At 43.9% G+C, this 20,889-nt stretch overlaps 1 protein-coding gene across 1 annotated transcript in view; it reads left to right on the top strand.

Moving 5' to 3' along the window:
• Window positions 1-20,889, top strand: part of FBXO8 (F-box protein 8) — a 361,063-nt gene that overhangs the window by 77,665 nt on the left and 262,509 nt on the right. Inside the window, exon 3 of the mRNA XM_044060422.1 lies at window positions 11,605-11,731. Within this exon, the coding sequence (XP_043916357.1) occupies window positions 11,605-11,731 (127 nt within the window). The remainder of the gene's footprint in view (window positions 1-11,604; window positions 11,732-20,889) is intronic.

The following is a 20,889-nucleotide window of genomic DNA, read 5'->3' as shown; positions in this document are numbered from 1 at the left end:
GGAAACTCAAGGTATTGGGCCTACGGAAACTACTCCCTCAGATGGGTCCAGAGCCGCTGAGCAGGCATCGGCTTCTGAGGGTGTTTTCAGACCTACACAGCTTTCTATCAAGACCACTTCAGCAAAGAAAAAGTCTAAAACACCTTTTAAAGACAGAAACAAGTACAGCATTGTCCTGGACAGTCATCCATGCCTAAGAAACAGATGCTTAAAATGGCCGAGGACCTTATTATTGATCAGGGGTTCCCATCCCGCCTCCTGATAAAAGGCCTAGGCAAGACACTGACTATGATTCCTCTGATCAGGGTTCTATTTCATCTGATTCCTCTTCAGAACAGGGATATTCTCTTCCTCCTTATGAGGACTCTGATGCTGAAGAATCTATCCCTTCAGCCTCTCCTCCTGAGGACTCTTCTTTTGGGGAAACCCTGCACACCATGAGGGAGCATTTCCACTGGGAGAGTCAAGATTATTCAGAATCCAAGAAAAGGCTCAGACTTTCTTTTATTGCCTCAACACAGACCTCTTGCTATTCCTCCTGTACTAGACATTGTAGATGATGTATTTTCTGAGTCCAGTCTGTCTCCTGATTCTTTACCCGCTGCACCAGTTAAGCCAGACAGGTACTACAGGGTTTCAGGTTCACATAAATTTCTTTATAAAAACCCTGCTGCTGACCCAGAAATTGTATCTCAGGGTCCCAAAGGGGTCAAGGCTTCCACTGCAAAAAACCCTGTTCCCTCTGATAGAGATTCTAGAGCACTGGACAGATGGGGGGGAAAAAGTTTACACCTCTGCTACTTTAGCTGTAAGGGCTCTAAACTGCCAGTTTCACACGCTTAAATATCAGCAGTACCTAATGTCTTTGCTAAAACAGAAAATGCTGACAAACTCTGAATGTCCTGAAAACAAGGAAATGCAGGATTTATTGCATGCAGCTGAACAAGTGGGAAAGCATACTTTGCAATGTGGTTTTGATTCATTAGAGGCTTCTTGCAGGGCTGCAGTTGCAGGCTCTGTCATTCGAAGGCTTGCTTGGTTAAAGGAACAGTCTGCCTGATCATGTTAAAACTAAATTATTGGATGCTCCATTACAGCATGATACTTTGTTTGGTGTTAAGGCAGAAGAGGTGTTAAATGCAGACAGTAAAGGATTTCTTACAGGTTCAGCCACCCAGATTTAGCAGGAACTGGCCTTCTAAGAATTGGTCCTTTCCCGTGTCAGACAGGCCACAAAGAGGCAGATACAGACGCCCTAGAGGCAGATCTCAGCCCCAAGGCTCATACAGGCCTAAACAATGGGGTGCTTCTGCCTCCAAAAACTGAGAAGACAAATCACAACCATATAGGAAACGGTCCCAATGACTTCCCACTGCCAATGCCAAGCACTTATTTGGCAGCACCCCTAGGGGAAAGCTAGCACTTTTCTCACAAAATTGGCGCATGATCACCCAGGACAAATGGGTGCTGAATATTGTTTCTCAGGGCTACAGGTTCCACTTTCACACCCTCCCAAAGGCAAAAGGTATGCCAGACCTGCCACACAATCAATGGGCAGAGGCACAAAAGCAAATTTCATCTCTCATGGACATGAGGGCTATTCAAAGAGTACCACAGCAAGAGCAGGGACAAGGATTTTACTCAAGACTTTTCTTGGTACCCAGAAAGGACAAAGCCTGGAGACCAATACTGGACCGGTCTATGACGTTCCAAAATTCAAAATGTTGACACTGCAGAACTTCTGCCCATGCTGGGCAAAAAAGCTTTGCTCATAACTGTGGACCTCAGAGGCATACCTGCATGTCCCAATCAGACAGTCTTGCAGAAGATAGCTCAGATTCATAGCTGGCTCAATGCACTACCAATTCTCAGCACTGCCCTTTGGCTTATCTACTGTGCCCAGGGTCTTCTCAAAATGCCTGGCACCAGTAATTGCATTTTGCAGACAAAGAGGAATTCAAATACATCCCTACTTGGACGACTGCCTCATTCAAGCAGAGAGCTCTACTAAAGCATCTGGCGTTTGTAAAAAGATTACTAATTTGCCTAGGGTACACAGTAAATGAAAAGAAATCAAAACTAGTACCCTCTCAAGAGATAATATTCCTGGGTGCAAGCTTAAATACAACTGCCCAAATGGCTTATCTCACACCAGACAAACAAAGGCAACTGACTTATTACTTCCAAATGATGGCAACAAAAACCCAGTTACCTGTCAGAAAAATTCTGCAGGCGTTGGGGTTCATGGCATCCTGCATTCTGCTAATTCCATATCCAAGACTGCGTATGAGAAAGCTACAGTGGTATCTAAAAAGTGTTTGGATTCAACATTGCCACAGCCTGGAAACAATAATTATACTCATTCTCTGCCTGCAACAGGAGTTTCGATAGTGGGCACTCTCCTGTCACCACAACAAGGGGCAGCCATTCACTTTACCCACAGCCAGGCAGACACTAACAGATGCATCAGATTATGCCTAGGGGGGCACACATGGTGGGAAAATGCATTTGGCTTGCAGGCCATGTGCTCTGAATACATCTTCATATCAATCAAAAAGAGATGCTAGCTGTACAGAATGCCCTGACAACCTTCAAGGATCTACTCCATCCAGGACAACTATTGCTAAAGACAGACCATACTACAGTCATGTGGTACATAAACAAGCAAGGGTGCACACATTCCTACCCCCTCTGCAGACAAGCCATGACTTTGTGGAACACAGCTTTGACCTATCAAGTGCATCTGCAAGCACAATTCCTGCCAGGAAGGAAATACTCTGGCAGACGAACTAAGCAGAAACCTCCTGGATCCTCACGAGTGGAAACTAGATCCACAAGTCTTCAGCATGATAACAAGGAAATGGGGATGCCCAGACATCTATTTGCCTCCCCTCACAACTGCCAACTACAGAGATTCTGCACAAGGACTTATCACACACAAGCATGGAATGTGGATGCTCTATCATTCAGCTGGAAAACCCTGACAGTTTATGACTTTCCTCCCCAAGGTACTCCTAAAGGTCAGACAAGAGAAGCCAAAAATTATTCTGATTGCTCCAGACTGGCCACGCTAGCACTGGCACCAAGTCCTAAAGAGCTTGTCTCAAGGCCCAGCCTGGACTTTACCTCTAATTCCTCATCTTCTGACCCAATAAAACAATCTGATCCTGCACAGCCAACTCAGAACCTTAAATCTGACTGCATGGCGAATAATATATCCACTCAGAACACATCTCTCTCTCTCTAAAGCAGTTATGGATGTAATTTTGGAAGCCAGGAGGCCCAGCACCAGAAAATCTTATGCAGAAAAATGGAAGAGATTCTGTGCTTGGAATTGGGCACACTGAATTGACCCACTTGTTCCAAATATTCCTCAGATTTTACAATACCTAACTGAGATGTTAGACAAAGGCCTATCCTTCTCATCAATTAAGATCCATGCCTCTGCCATTTCAGCTCATTACAATATAGAACCACCTATTTTTTTCACATCCACTGCTGAGGCAGTACCTGAGAGGTGCCAAAAACATAAGACCCCCAAGGAGAGCACCGATACCTACATGGGACCTCAATTTTTGTCTTGGAAAAGCTCACACTGCCTCCTTTTGAGCCAGCCAATACAGCTGAGATAAAATTCTTATGGAAAACCGCTCCGCTCCTAACTTCAGCAAGAAGAGTCTCAGAGTTACAGGCATTAATGGCAGTGGAACCTTTTATTTTCCATCCGGACAGGGGTTTCTCTAAGGACCAACCCAACATTTATGCCAAATGTAGTATCCAGTGTGGCCCTTAATCAAACCATTCATTTGCCTACTTTTTATCCAAATCCCCAGAATAAAGGGGAGTGACTTCTGCATTCTTTGGACATACACAGACAGCTACGTTTCTACTTTGACAAAACTAAAGCTTTCAGAAAGACTGAGCCTATGCTGCAGGATCACAAGGAAAGGCTATCTCAAAGCAGACCATTTCAAAATGGATAGGACACTACATTCGTTTCTGCTATGCACAGCATGGCAAATCAGTGCCTAAGGGCATTAGGCCACATTTGACCAGGGCAGCAGCCACATCAGCAGCCTTTCTCAGAGGAGTACCAACCAAGGAAATTTTGGAGGCTGCAACTTGGAGTTCAGTGCACACTTTTACCAGGCACTACCACTTTCCTCTTTACTCCAAATCCAGAGCAGGCTTTGCCACTGCAGTTCTGCAAGGCCTCATAGCCACTCCTAATTCTATTTAGACCCAGCCACCCAACCTCAGCTTTGGGATTCCACCCAAGTGTAATGACTGAAACAGTGAAACACGATGAACATAGTACAGTTGTGTACCTACCATAAATGTAGATGTTAGAGTGTATTCACTGTTGCAGTCCAGGTTACCCACCCACCATCCCCCTTTCTTTGCTGGACTTAACTGTACTTATCTATTCTATACAACCTATGTGGTGCATTTGCTTGTAGATGAAGGTATTGTTTATTTTAGTGCCTGCCTTTTATAAGCAATGTTTTTAGCCTACCCTTTTGGGGGCACCGGACATCTGGGGCAAGAAAAACTGAAGAAAATGGCGTCGGCTGCATCTTGTATACCCCTGGCGCACTGACTTCAGGGAAGAGGCAACAGCAACCGATGCCGGACCAGGACTTTGGAATTCAGGCCAACTGCAGGTAGCCTGCCAGCAGGATAACCCAAGTGTAATGACTGCAACAGTGAATACACTCTAACATCTACATTTATGGTAGGTACACAACTGTACTTTTCCCTTCTCTCCTGCTGCAAAACAGTCTGTCAATAAAGATTCCATGGACTTGGTTTGGGGAGCAGTGACAAGGAGAATAAAAGTGGAGATGCTTAGCTATATAAGGCTTTAACTCTTGCTCATCTCTGATCCCGAGGACCACCTCAAGTTGTTACAGTACCTTAGGGATGTGGTACATAAACAGGCAAGAGGGGACCAGGTACCTGCAAGAGGGGACCAGGTACCTGTATAGACTAGTCATGTAAGTGTAAGCATGGAATGTAAGTTTAAAGCACTCTCTCCCTGTCCATGCATCCTGCATTCTGTTAGAGCAAAACTGTGTGGCACACAAGCTGAGCAGACCAAAAACAGACCCTCACTAATGGAAACTAGATCATGGGGTATTCCAGGATTTGGTATATCTGTGAGATGTTCATCAAGCAGACCGTTTTGCCTCCTCTCTGAACAATCAGCTTGCAAAAGTCTGCTCCATGATTCCATGCAAGAATGCCTGGAAGACAGATGCATTTTCTTTTCCTTGGATAGGAATGTTTCTGTATGCTTTTCCATTGATGTTCAAGAAGCCATGAGAGTATGGCAGTGCGTGATCACCTCCAACTGCTATTTGATAGCAATGAATATTCCCAGGAGTTAACAGCGTGATTGCAGACAAAACTGAACACTGTGGTGGTAGTAGTAGCAGAGATCTGATTCCACCCCATCTGAGTTGGGAACTGCTGGTGAAAAGCTTATTGTGTGTTTATCTGATTGGCGTGCAGGCTTGTATAAGTCTTTCATTCTGCTGGTATAAAAATCCTGTGGTTACCTGTGCCTTGTATATTAAGCAAACCTCTCCAGTTTAAAATCCTCTACACAAAACACTCACCACAGTCTCTCGCTAGTCATAGCTGCTCAAATAACTGCCCGTTTGCACAGAAGGCAGCACCACTGCATATCATTTAATAATCTTATTACTAAACGTTCTCACTTAAGTGCATCTCCCCTACTCCTTCCCATCTACTGAGGATCAGTTGTAATGGATAGGCACTACCCCGTCATCTCTGATTCTGACCTGGTGGATATGGACATCCTGAGGCAGTGTCGAAACTGCCGCATATTCACTGACAACCATTTAATTTTAGAACATACAAAGTACGTGAGAGAGGTATAGGTACATAGTATAGGTACATAGTGTCATTGGAGGTAAAGCTCAAACATACGCACACAAAAAATGCAAACAGTGTTGTCAGCATTACACTTAAAACACTCACTACCAACACTAAGGAACAAACACATAGATCCACATATGCAGAGGTACTTAGTCTGTCTAAACCTCCAAGGCCTGCTAACAGCAACTGTCAGTGGCACAGCACACAATCAAAAAAAAAAAAAAAAAAAAAAGCGCCTCGCACAACACAACTCTGAAAATCATAGTAGCCCTGCTTCCAGGCCCATAAGGCAACACACCACACAAACAAACATTCTAGTTACTGCGGATTCCATTGTAAGACATCACCAGGCTAAACAAGGAGAAGATCACAGTTTGCTATCTGTCTGGAGTCAGGATCCACCATATCACACCATGTACTTAGGTCAGCGTGTTAAGACATGTCTCAATTCATGGTCTTCATTGAGGTATCATGGAGCTCTCTGAATGTGTTACAGGGGGTATGAATCTAGCCTTGAGTGGCATCATACCTTCACCAACGATGATGCCACAGTACCAGCAAAATTGATTGACTTCAGCAATTGGTTTAGTGCAGCCTCTTGTTGTGACGCCAGAAACTGTCTGCTTGGGTAGACATGAATGACAAACCACAATGCTTTGCCAAAGGTGGTTTGCACTTGTCACCACTTGGCTTCTGGATACTGGCGCAAAAATTATTTTCCCATAGTGCCTTTTTTAGGCTATGCTAAGTTGTTAAACCCTCCAACATAACTCATGACTAGCTAAAGGTACTGCTGCTCATCACTAGGAGATTAAATAAATAACTGCACTCCCTGGACCCATCCCTCACCATGGAAAATGCAGACATATGAGCGGTCATGGAAACATAGCTTTGAACCATGGAAAGCACCCTGACTGTCAAAGGCTACAATTCCTTTCATGCATTTCGATCCCTTTCAGCTCAGAATAAAATAAAGGGAGGTGGGGTCAAAGTTCATAAAGGACAAGTACACTGCTAGTCTGGTCCAACAAAATGACTTGTTTGAGTTGCTCTATGCCCAACTAAGTATAGGTGTGACCCCCAGTATGTCCTTGCTAGCTACAGATCTCCTAACATCTGGATAATTGAACCTCCTACCTAAATCTATTGGAATCTCAACTTTTAGCCTGGCATCATACTTGACTTCAACTACCCCTCCATAAACTGGGAGACTTGTAAGACCCATAATTCACTTGATCAGAGGTTTTTGAATTTTGTCAACGCAAACGCCCTGAAGCAGCTAGTTAGGTCCCCAGCTAGAGGTAGAAAAATCCTAAACCTAATACACTCTAACATGGGGGGGGGGTGCTGCTTCCTCATATGCATTAACTTCTCCCTGGTAGCATCCGACCACAAGATGATCTCCTTTAGTATTAAAACTAACCTAGAACGCCCATCAAACTCCAAACCTGTTAAGAACTTTGCTAAGGCCAGTTACCTCCAAGCTAAGTGATAGGTTATTAAACTTACAAGCCCCTCTAAACCCAGAAGACACTGAGGCCTATTCAGTGCTTTTGTGTACAGCTCAGTACAACCACATCTGTATCTGCATAGAGAAGACAGTACCTATGACAGTCAAACCTATGATTACTGGCAAAAATAAACCACCCTGGTGGACCCAAAAATGAGTAAGCTATTCAGCAAAAGGAAAGTCTTCTCTAAAACCAAGAAGGAACAGACAAAGCAGTGGAGATGCTTAGCTATATAAGGCTTCAACTCTTGCTCATCTCTGATCCCGAGGACCACCTCAAGTTGTTACAGTACCTTAGGGATGTGGTACATAAACAGGCAAGAGGGGACCAGGTCTTGCCATCTATGTATACTAGTCATGTAAGTGTAAGCATGGGATATAACTTAAAGCACAGTCTCACTGTGCAGACATCCTGCATTCTGTCAGAGCAAAACTGTGCAGCAGACAAGCTGAGCAGAACAAAAACAGACCCTCACTAATGGAAACTAGATCATGGGGTATTCCAGGATTTGATATATCTGTGATATGTTCATCAAGCAGACCTTTTTGCCTCCTCTCTGAGCAGTCAGCTTACAAAAGTCTGCTCCATGATTCCGTGCAAGAATGCCTGGAAGACAGATGCATTTTCTTTTCCTTGGATAGGAATGTTCCTGTATGCTTTTCCATTGATGTTCAAGAAGCCATGAGAGTATGGCAATGGGTGATCACCTCCAACTGCTATTTGTTAGCAGTGAATATTCCCAGGAGTTAACAGCGTGATTGCAGACAAACTGAGCAGATGCATTCTCCTGCCTCACGAGTGGTCTCTCAATCCCATTGTAGCAAAGAAGATCTTTCGTCCTTGTGGTCAGCCTTGCTGTGACCTGTTTGCATGTCCCATGAACCACAAATGCAGCAGCTAACTTCGCTGTAATCCCCCCTCAGGGAGAGTCCCTGAGAGATGCTCTTCTCCACGATTGGCACCTGGGACTGCTTTATGCCTTTCCATCCATTTCCCCCAATACCCCAGTTTTTAAAAAAAAAAAAAAGCACAACGGTTGAGAAGCAAAGTGATCCTCATTGCACCCTATTAGCCCCATCAAGTCTAGTTCCCCTTTCTTTGGTCTCACCTAGTTCACCGCCCGTGGACTCTGGACCCAACTCTGGGACTCCTGTCTCATCCACAGGGGATGAACTCTCAAGCTGACCTCTTGGTACCTACACTTCCGGTAAATGCCAGGCAGAATAATCTATCTTCCCCAGTACAAAAGATACTTCTGGCTTCACATAAACCATCCACTAGGAATCTTTATCTAAGCAACTGGAACAGATTTGCGATCTGGTCTTAAGGAGAAGGCTTAGACCCTTTTTCAGCTTCAAATAATAAGGTGTTGGAATATTTGACAACTTTACTCCAATCAGGAGTTTCATCTTGTACTGTTGGAGTTCATTTGACGGCTATTTCAAATTTCCATAATGGCTTTGAAGCTTTTTTTCAAATATCTCACTGTCTCTGCAAACCCTTTCTAAAGGGAATTATGCATTTAAAGCCACCCTTTAAAGAGCCTATTGAACCTTGGAATTTGACTTTAGTTTTGCAAACTTTAACCCGTCGGCCTTTTGAGCCAGCAGCCAGGTGTGATATAAATTTATCTTGGAAGACCTTATTCCTGGCAGCCATTACTTCAGCCAGGAGACCATCAAGAATTGCAGGCCTTGCATCATTTTTCATAAAGAGAGGGTCTCACTTAGGACTAATCCCTCTATTTTACCCAAAGTCATGTCAGACTCCAATATTAACCAATCCATTGACCTGTCAGTTTTCTTCCCAAATTTTTCAAACAAAGGAGAATATTGTTTGCATTTATTGGATGTACACAGAACTGCGTTTTTACTTGGACAGAACGAAGCCTTTCAGAAAATCGGACCAACTATTTGTCCTTTTTATGTCCTTGACTAGGCAAACCAGTTTCCAAAGTCACCTTGTCGAAATGGATTGTATAACCTTTGTTTGTCATTAAAATAGAACTGAGTCATGGATGACATTTGCGCAGCAGTTACGTGGGCTACCCCTCATACCTTTATCACTCATTACAAATTGGATATGGTCTCCAGGGGGAGAGCATTCTTTGGTTCTGTGGTGCTCAAGAATAGCCTTCCATACAGCCTCCCGGGACATAAAGTAGCTAGGGACTCTGCCCCAGCTGTTATGAATGAATGAATGAATGAATGAATGAAGATTGACAACATCAGATAAAGAAATTATGTTCTTACCATAACGTTCAATCTGTGTTGTCGATCTTCATTCATTCTTGATATCCCACCCTCCTTCTCCTTCCAAAGGCTCCTGGTGGTCCGGAACTAGTCCTGGTTCAGTAGGGCAGTTGCTCAGACAAAGCTTCCACTTTTGTTTTCTACAGACAAACTCTGTCTGAATGGAAGGGAAGAGAGGCACTATGGGTAACCTTAGCTCGAGAGTTTTCTGGCTGACGCACACTTGTTACAGTGGCCAAGTCCGTTCAGAAGACAGAACTGAAACCCTACTGTCAAGAATGAAATCAACAACACGGATGGAATATTATGGTAAGAACATTGTGTTGGAATCCCTCTTGTTTGGCCTTCACATGAAAGAAATATATACCAATGTCTGGGACCTCTGACTCACCAAGTTCGCTGACTGTAGGCTGGGAACAACCATTGAATCTGCAAATAATGTTGACATTCTACAAACAGACCTAAAAATGACAAACAACTGGTGCCATGGTCTGAGACTAAATGCTAAAAAAATGCATAATTATACCCTTCAGTGAATAGGATATCCTTGCAAATTATTTTTAGGGGAGTCTTATCAGTATTATAGACCCAGTGATGAGGGACATAAACTTTGACCACCAGGTAGCTATGTTAGTGAGGAAATCCTTCTGTTTGGCTCAACTTTATAAGTAAAGGCATAGCATCAAGATCAAAGGAAGTCCTAGTGCCATTGTACTCTGCTCTCATCAGGCCCATAATCGAGTACACTGCTCCCTTCTGTATGTACCTAACCAGGCACTTACACCAACTGGAGTGGTCCCAGAGGTTCCTCACAAAAAAAAAAAAAAACTCTTATGCAGACCGACTAAAAGTCCTCTCCTTTTACTCCATGTCATATCGTTTATTGAAAGGTGACTTGTACCTTACCTACAAGGTATTCTCTGATCTAGCCCTGATGAAAATGTTACATGTTTGCAAGAAAAATTATACGAGGGTTGCACGTTACATGGACCTGAGCCTTAAACAGAACTTACTGGAGAGACAGATTTGTATCCCAAAGGCTAACTCCTCGATGGAATACATTTACCATCTTCATAAAACAAAGCCTGTCCCTCAATCTCTTCAAAAAGAATGTGGATAAGTAGATATGGAACATTAAATTCACTGTTGGGTTACTGCCTATGGCCCTATAGCGGTTAGAGGCAGTCTGTAAAATGAATCTGAGCTCCAAAACCAGAAGACCCTGATACTACACCATCCCATATCCTGGGGAGTTAAGATAGGACAGTATTATTTATATCTTTGTTACTATTGGCTTGTAAAGGCTCTTGTGCCATTAGCCTAGTAATCACCTGTGAATGTATGGAGAGTCATAAACTGAGGAATCATTTGGGGTAGTTATGATGCATGAGTTGAAGTTCACATCAAATTTATCTATGTTGTGGGCTAAATGTTTAGGTACCGAATGTGTGGTATCATTATGAGTCAGTTCCGAGAAGTGATGAATGTAGTTTCTTAGCCTTCTAACCTAAGTAACAAAGTTTTGTAATTATTTATTTTTGGGAGATCTCTTCTTTTGAAGATCCACAATTAAGGCAGTTATGCTCACCCTGCCATACAGACTTGTTTACAATTTTTTTTTTTCACTTTATGTTGTCATGCTGAGAAATGGAACCCAAGACTGTGGTGAGTGTGGTGTACATGGTAATTTTAGGTCTGAACTTAAAGCTGTAAATGACAGTATGAGTGTAAAATTTACAAAACTACTTTTTGTATCACACACAATGCATTGTCTGAAAGCTTTGGAAAAATGATTTAACATTCATTGCACAGTAATTCTTTTTGAAGGTCTGTACATTACTATTGATTAGTAGAGGCAATTAAATGAAATTGTTTAATAAGCTGCATTTTATGTAGAATGAACACTTTATCGGTTAGCTTTTGTTATTTCTTCTTAGGCTGTGCAAATCCACTTGGGGTCACTGTTCAATGTACAACAAGAAACACCCGCCTGGGTTCTCTTACAGGCGCCTTTACATGCAGCTAGATGAAGGCAGTCTGACATTTAATGCCAATCCTGATGAAGTAAGTGTTCTTTGTACATTCTTAATGTTCTTTCGTTGGTTTCAAGCAACATCAAGATCAGGGCATCTTAACGCTGCTAAGACAAGTCGCAGAGTTTAATTTTGCCTACTAATGTAAATGTACAGCAGCTGATAAAATCATGGATGTGTTCTGTTTTTCACTCTATTTTGCACTTAATGTTATTACACTCTCTTCATTGTATTTAAAACTGACTAAAATCTGTAAACTATAGTGTAGTAAGTTCAAATGTTCAACTTAAAAGTATTTGTTCGATAAAACTGTTACACTTCACATTTTGTTATATTAGCACTTTATTTCAAAGATGGCATGTTTGTTTAAAGCAGCAGTGTTGAGTAGCAGTTACGCTGATGTTCTTCGTGTTTCACTGATGCAGTCATTAGATCTGGGTTATCTGCCTGCAGGTAGCCCTCAGCCGGCCTGAATACCAGAGTCTTGGATTCCTGCGTCGAATGCTGTCTCTTCTTCCATGACGTCAGGTTGTCAGGGGTATAAAACATGCAGATGACGCCATTACAACAGTCTTTCTTGCTGCACGGTGCCCAAAGTAGTTCGCAAGTGCCAGTTGGCCGACTGCTAAAAATTTTCATTTTCTAGTTTCAGAACCAAAGCTTTCGAAATAAGCTAAGTACTCCGTTGGGGATCCATTTTCTTGCTCTTAACCAATGTCAGTAAAAGTTAACAATTGTCTTAGCTGTGGAAAGCAAATACCTCAAAGATTTTCATTCTTACTGCATTCCTTGCTTAGGCCCAGACCACAACGTCCCTCGCTGTCAGTTCTGTGCCTTATTCAACCCCTGAACTGTTCGTCATAGGTCTATTTTCGCAGCAAATTATTTTGGTATTCAGTTTAACTATCCAGAAATGGCTTCTGTAAGCCATCTGACTACCCATATTCTGAAAAAACGTAAGGATAAAGAAAGAGACGGACCGCATATGTCCAAAACTGCCGGCAACGCTTCCGTTAAGCTAGTCGCCAGTTCGCCGGTACTCGGGCGCTTTCGCAGATGCTGATACCCGCTACTTCAGATTTGCAGGCCTCTACAGAGATCATTCGGGGTCCGGTATGCCTCAAGATGCTTCTTCGACTGTGGAACCTGCGAATGTCTCTATCTTGGATGGGTCTGGAGTCGCTGTACAGCCACCGGCTTCTGAGGGTGTATTCAGGCCTACAGATTTGCATTTTAAACAGACACCATCTTCTTCATCCAGGCCTAAAACTCGACCCACACCTAGAAAAATCACATGGTGACGCCCATATGCCTAAATAAACAAATGCTTAGAATGGCTGAAGACCTTATTACTTTAATTAGGGGAAGCCAGCCTTCCCCCTGTGAGAGACTCTGAACTGATTTTCCTTCTGATACTTCTGACCAGGATTCTGATTTTTCTGATTATTCTGATCTAGATTTACCCTTGTCTACCTATGAGGATTCTGATGTAGAGGATTCCATTCCCTCTGCTTCTCCTCCAGAAGATTTTTTTCTTTTGGTGAAACCTTGCACACTCTCTTAGGCAGCATTTCCGCTGGGAAAGCCAGGATTACTCTCACTCCAAAAAGAGGCTTGGGGAATTCTTACTCCTCCCTCAACACAGGTCTTTAGCTATACCTCCTGTTCTGGACATTGTAGATGATGCCTTCTTGGAATCTAGCCTGTCCCCAGACACTTTACCTCCAGCTCCCAGAAAACCTGACAGGTATTAGAGTACCTGACTCTCACAAGTTCCTCTTCAAGAATTCTACTCCAGATCCAGAGACCATTTCCCAAGGAACAAAGGGCATTAAGGCTACTACTGCCAAAAATCCTACCCCCTCCGATAGAGATTCTAGGGCCTTGGACAGATGGGGTAAGAAGGTATACACTTCTGCTACTTTGGCCATTAGGGCCTTAAATTGCCAGTTTCATATGTTAAAGTATCAGCAGCATATTATGGGACTACCTAAACAGAAAATGATGATTCCTGACTGTGCTGAACATAAAGAATTACAGGATTTAATGCTTTCTGCTAAACAAGTTGGTAAACATACTTTGCAATGTGGATTTGACTCTTTAGAAGCATCTTGCAGGGCTGCTGTCACTGGGTCTGTACTTAGAAGGCATGCTTGGCTTAAGGAGCAAAACTTGCCAGGTCATGTTAAAGCTAAATTACTGGATGTTCCCTTAAACCAAGACCACCTGTTTGGCAACAAAGCAGAAGTCGTCCTCAAAAAGATGGAGGAAAAAGCTAAATCTATGCAAACTGTTAAAGATTTCCTGCAAGTACAGCTTCCCAGATTTAGTAGGCATTGGCCTTCAAAGAATTGGTCCTTTCCAGTCTTCCAGGCCTTCTCAGTCCAAACCCAGGAACAGCAGACCACCTAGGTTACAGTCTCAGGCTACACACAGGCCTAGGCAGTGGGGGGCTCCCACTTCCAAAACAGGAAGTAGTAAGACACCCCATACGGAAAAATGTCACAATGACTTAACCATAACCCTTCCAAGCCCTGCTCAACTGCCTGCTCCCTTAGGAGGAAAGCTCGCCCTGCATGCAAAAAATTGGGAACTCATTACTCAGGGCAAATGGGTTTTAAATATAGTTTCCCAAGGATACAGATTCCACTTCCACACCCTACCAACCCCAAACATTTGGCCAGACCTACCCCCAAATCGGTGGGCAGAGGCTCAGTTCTCTCTCTTCTAAGTATCAGGGCTATTCAACCTGTCCCAGCAGAAGAAAGGGAACAAGGTTTTTATTCAAGACTTTTTTTTCCTGGTACCCAGAAAAGGCAGCTTCTGGTGACCTATCCTGGACCTCTCTATTCTAAACACCTTTTTGGTAATCCCAAAATTCAAAATGCTAACACTTCAACAGCTGCTTTCCTATGTTGGGCATAGATGCCTGGTTGGCAACCTTAGACTTAAAGGAGGCTTACCTGCACATTCCAAAAAGGGAATCTTGCAGGAAATACCTACACTTCAGGGCAGGCTCCATGCACTATTTGTTCTCTGCACTTCCCTTTGGCTTATCTACTGCGCCCAAGGTATTCACAAAGTGTCTAGCTCCAGCCATTGCATTTTGCAGGCAGAGAAATATTCAAATATACCCATACCTGGATGATTGTCTTATTCAGTCAGAAAGCCAGGACAAGCTTTTAAAACCTCTGGCATTTGTAAAGAAACTTCTAACCTCACTGGGGTACACCATAAACAAAAAGAAATCTCATCTAGTACCCTGCAAACGGATTGTATTCCTGGGAGCAAGCTTGAACACAACTTCCCAGATGGCTTACCTCACGCCAGAGAAAAGTTTGTGGCCAGTAGTTTGAAAAGGTAGTCAAAGACCCAGCTATCTGCAAGGAAAATTTTGCAAGCCCTGGGGTTCATGGCCTCTTGCATTCTACTAATTCCATATCCAAGACTGTATATGAGGAAAACTACAATGGTATCTAAAAAGCCTATGGTGTCAACATTCTCAGGACCTGGAATCAGTGATTCCTATCATTCCTTGTATAAAGACAAGAGTTCCTTTGGTGGGCAGAGGCCTGCCATCACAACAAGAGGCTCCCTTTCAATCTACCCCCTGCTGCCCAAACCCTAACAGATGCATCAGACCATGCATGGGGGACTCACTTGGTTGGGCAGTGCATTCCGGGCAAATGGAGCCAGAGTCAGATGCACTTGCATATCAACCAAAAAGAAATGTTGGCTGTACAGAATTCCCTGACGGCCTTCAAAGGCCACATCCTTCCAGGACAATTATTGGTAAAGGCAGACAACACCACAGTTATGTGGTACATAAACAAGCAAGGGGGGGACCCACTTGTACCCTCTCTGCAGACTAGCCATGGCTCTGTGGTACACAGCCTTGAGCTACCAAGTGCACCTACAAGCTCAAATCCTGCCAGGCAAGCTAAATTCACTGGCAGACGACCTAAGCAGAAATCTAATGGACCCACACGAATGGAAACTGGAACCAAAAATATTCAACCTCTTGAGGAACAAATGGGGGACTCCAGAGACAGACCTGTTTGCCTCCCCCCAGAACTACCAATTGGACAGATTCTGCACAAGGACTCCCCACAGTCAAGCTTGGAAAGTGGATGCCCTGTCCTTTACCTAGGAAAGCCTCTCGGTTTATGCCTTCACCTTTCTGCCTCTCCTCTCTAAGGTTCTGCTAAAGGTCAAACAGGACAAACCAAGGACAATACTTATTGCACCAGACTGGCCCCGCCAGCACTGATACCCCCTCTTGCGCAGCATGATGCTGCTGGATCCATGGCACCTACCTCAGACACCTTCCCTGCTTTCCCAGCAGGCGGGCCAGATTCTGCACCCTCCGCTTCAAACCCTGAACCTTGCAGCCTGACTAATTCCTTGAGCTCTCCAATAGCATCCCTCAATAAGCAGGTGCTGGATGTCATTCTGGAAGCAAGGAGACCTAGTATTAGAAAATCCTATGCTGAAAACTGGAAAAGATACTGTTCCTGTAGGCAGACCCAGGGTATGGGCACTACGGTGCCCAGCTTACCTCATATTCTTTAGTACTTAATAGAAATGCTCCCCAAGGGCGTATCCTTCTTGTCAATTAAAATTCATGCCTCTGCAATTTTAACACATTATAATACTGAACCACCCCTCTTCTCTCACCCCCTGTTAAAGCAGTTCCTCAGAGGGGCTAAAAATTTAAGACCCCCCCCCCCTCAGGTGAGCCCCTACTCCAGCCTGGGACCTTAACTTTGTATTGGAAAAGCTAACTCTCCCTCCATTTGAACCAGCTTCAACTGCAGAGTTGAAATTCCTTTCTTAGAAAACGGCCTTTCTTCTAGCCATCACTTCAGCAAGAAGAGTGTCTGAATTACAAACCCTCATGGCAGTGGAGCCCTTCATTATCTTCCATGCAGACGGGGTTTCCATCAGGACCAATCCTTCCTTTATGCCCAAGGTGGTGTCTAGTGTGGCCCTAAATCAGTCCATTCATTTGCCTACCTTTTTCCCGAATCCAAAAAACCAAAGGAGAATGAATTCTGCACTCTTTGGACGTGCACAGACAACTGAGATTTTGTTTGGACAGGACTAAGTCTCTCAGAAAATCTGAACAGCTGCTAGTTGGCTTTGCTGCAGGGACAGAGAGGAAGGCCATTTCAAAGCAAACCATTTCTAAATGGATAGCCCATTGCATTTATTTCTGCTATAAGCACCATGGAGAAACCTACCCCACAGGGGTAAGATCACATTCCACGAGGGCTGCATCTACCTCTACAGCCTTTCTCAGAGGGGTCCCTACCAGGGACATCCTAGAAGCTGCTACCTTGGAGCTCTGTACATACCTTCACAACGTATTACCACATGTCTATTTTTTCTAAATCCAGAGCTGGTTTTGCCACTGCAGTTTTGCAGGGCTTAATAGCTGGCCCTAATGCTCTCTAACTTCCTCCTCCTTGCCTTAGCTTTGGGAATCCTCCCAAATGTGACTGCAACAGTGAAACACAAAGAACATAGTACAGTTGTGTACACTTACCATAAATGTCGATGTTAGAGTGTATTCACTGTTGCAGTCCTGGTTACCCTCCCTGCAGCCCCCCTGACTTCTTTTGGCTCTACCTTTTCTTCTTGTTTGGTGTTTTTGAGCTTTCTGGTGTAACGTAACCTATAATGGCTTCCCTTTGTGGGGGCACCTGATATCTGGGGCAAGAAAAACTGATGTAATGGTGTCTGCTGCATGTTTTATACCCCTGACAACCTGACATCATGGAAGAAGAGAGAGCATCCGACGCAGGAATCCAAGACTCTGGTATTCAGGCCGGCTGAGGGCTACCTGCAGGCAGATAACCCAAATCTAATAACTGCAACAGTGAATACACTCTAACATCTTCATTTATGGTAAATGTACACCACTGTGTTTTATAAAGCCTCAAAGATTCAGATGTGTTTTAACTTTACTTTATTGTGCTATTCCTTTTTTACATATGACAATTTTTAGCAGAGGCTTTTACTAGGAAAACTGTACTTGGAGGTAAACTGCACAGTAAGCATTTCAGATTTCAAAAATGCATTTGCTTTTCTTAAAGGAATCCTTTATCTCCTCAACTTTTTTGAGTATTTTCATAGGGTCTTTCCTCAGAGTACTGGCTGTTTTTTGCTGTTTGCATATACATTTTCTTTATCTCAGAAATGGTTCTGAGTTGTTTTATAAAATTTCAGATTCTTGACATAATTCTAGGTCCTTGTAAATCCTCTTAGATAGGGAAGCTACTCCTAAATGAGCAAATGAAAAGAAGCAGCTGGATTTCAATTTTTTATGAAAGTGTTACCAATTTGTATGCTTCTAAATACGATTATTCATTTTTAAAATTTGTCACTACCTCTCTACTGTCCAGTTTTTTGCCTCATATTTTTGGTCTTTTCTCATGAAATCTGTGGTCTTCAGCAAATCATTGAGAATTTTAAGTAATTATATGACAAGACATTTTGAGTTTCAAAATAATATCCTTCAGAGAAATGCATGCTATCACAAAAATGTTTATTATAGCAACTTTCTAAGTTTATAATAGCAGTATTTAAAATGTGCCCCTATTTTGGGCCTTTGTCCCCTTTTTGCTTTGCCCAGATGTCTTGTGCTCAGAGGGTGAGAGTTTTGCCTGTGAAGGTAGGCTGGTCTGCATGCAGTTACTATCAAAACTGAAGAGCAGAAACATTCAAAAAATACTTGCATCGTGCAAGTTACTACAAATATGTCTAGCTGCCATTTTAGGCTACAAAACTAGCCAGAATTTGTCAAAGCAGTTCCACTTAAGCAGCATGTGCAAGGTGAAGCTGTTTTTTTATGTTCAAAGCTTTTGTGCATTATTTTTCTTTTAAACCAGTAGCTGGTTCCATGCAGATGTCCTTCAAGGATGCATCTGCAGTCCTTACAAATGGGTTGTCCTGTCGTCAGGCAGCCCTTCGGTCGGCTGGATTCCAAAGTCTGGGTCTGGCCTCGGCTGGTGTCGCACTTCACCCGACGTCATAGCGGCAGTTCTTCGGGTATAAAGGCATCAGCCGACGCCATTTTCCTCAGTCTTTCTTGCCGTGTGGCGCCCGAAGCAGAAGCTGTTCGCAAGTGCCGGTCGGTCAGAACCAGAGATTACTACTACAAGTACCGAAGACTTCTAAAAAGCTAAGTACCCCGTTGGGGACTCTTTCTTGCCTCAGCCGATGTCAGAAAAAGTGAGTAACTGTTTAAATTGTGGGAAACAAATACCTCATAAAGATTTCCACTCTTACTGCTTACCTTGCTTAGGCCCAGACCACGACATAGCAGCTTGTCTAGCCTGTGCTTCTTTCAACCGACGAACGCTTGGACGTCGGTCTAAATTTGCTGAAGAGTTTTTCGGCTCCGCTTTTGCTTAGATTATGCCGTCGGATACTCCGACTACGCAAATTTCTAAAAAACGCAAGGAAAAGGACCGACACTCGCGGTCCGCGGTTTCGGCCGAAACCGCGGTTAAGCCAACCGCGGGTGTCTCTGTTTCAGCTGAAACCGAGTCCACGGTTCTTCCTTCGGCCGAAAGCTTGCCACTTACCGAGGCCTCATCCAGCTTGGCTGAATCTGCTACTGAAATCCCACCTGCTCCTGCAGGTTCTCAGGATTTATCAGATACTATCCCTTTGGGTATTTATACCCCTGCACGTGGAGCTGCTAGGCCTCCTGCATCCATGTCGATTAAGGCCTTTGCCAGGGCTAAAGCAGCAAAAACTACCAAAACTGTGCCTGCTAAGACTCCCTCTCACAGGCCCAGTTCTAGTTCACAAATGCTTAGTCTAGCAGAGGATCTCATTTCTTTGATCCGGGGATCCCAACCACATCCAGACAGGGCCTCTCACCCACCTCCAGAGAAGAGGACTAGAATAGAGCCCCCTGAGCCAGTTTCTTCTGATGGCTCCTCTGATGAATCAGATAATTCAGACCCTCCAGAGGCCCCTTTTTCTCCTTATGAGGACTCTGATGCAGAAGAGTCCATTCCTTCTGCCTCTCCGCCTGAGGAATTTTCTTTTGGGGAAACCTTGCATGCTATGAGGGAACAATTTCAATGGCAGGGCCAGGATTTTTCAAACTCTAGGAAAAGGCTTAGAACCTTTTTGCATTTGCCACAGCATAGGCCTTTAGCCATTCCTCCAGTACTTACTGTTGTGGATGATGCTTTTAATGATGCTTGTACTGCTCCTGATTCTCTTCCTCCGGCCCCTGCTAAGCCCGATAGGTACTACAGGGTTCCGGACACACATTATCATTTGTATAAGGCCCCTTTTGCAGATCCCGAAACTATCTCCCAGGGACCCAAGGCTGTAGCAGCTATCTCTACCAAAAACCCCCTCCCCTCTGGAAGGGAATCTAGGGCCTTAGAGATGGGGTAAAAGTTTACACTTCTGCTACTCTTTCAGCTAGGGCCTTGAACTGTCAATTCCACATGATTCAGTATCAGGAATTTATGTTAGACCAGTTAACTAATAAACTGTCCTCGGATGAACCATTAGACAAAAAATCTGTACAGGAAATGGTGCATAACATTCAGCAGGTCAGTAATCATTCCTTAAAATGTGGCTATGATGCACTGGAGGCTTCCTTTAGATCAGCCATGACTGGCACAGTGATCAGAAGACATGCATGGTTAAAAGAACAGTCCTTACCAGACCATGTTAAATCAAAGCTCCTAGATGCTCCCGTGGATAAGCTCAATTTGTTTGGCTCCCCTGCACAGCAGGTGCTGAAGAAGGTGGAAGAGAAAGCAAAATCTGTCCAGACAGTCAAGGATTTCTTGCAGGTCCAGCCTCCACGGTTTATCAGGAACTGGCCTTCCAAGAATTAGTCCTTTCCAGACCCCTCCAGAGCTCCGAGAGGCAGGAATAGACGCTCAAGAGGCAGGGGTCAATCCAGAGGTGCCTACAGGGGACGTCAGTGGCAGACTAACAACCAGCGAGGTACAGCCACAGATCCAGCCACCACCACCACTTCCACAGGACAATCCCAGTGACTTGGCTCTGGCACCGCCTACCAGGGAACAACTAGAGGCACCCTTAGGCGGGAAGCTAGCCTTATTTTCAGTAAACTGGCATTACATCACAGGAGACAAATGGATTTTACAGACAATAGACCAAGGTTACAGGTTTCACTTCCATACT

The sequence above is a fragment of the Protopterus annectens genome, chromosome 2.part0, assembly GCF_019279795.1.
Source record: "Protopterus annectens isolate FY-2018-M chromosome 2.part0, PAN1.0, whole genome shotgun sequence".
NCBI lineage: Eukaryota > Metazoa > Chordata > Ceratodontiformes > Protopteridae > Protopterus > Protopterus annectens.
The sequence above is the reverse complement of the archived record's forward strand: the minus strand, read 5'-3'. Positions and strand labels throughout refer to the sequence as shown.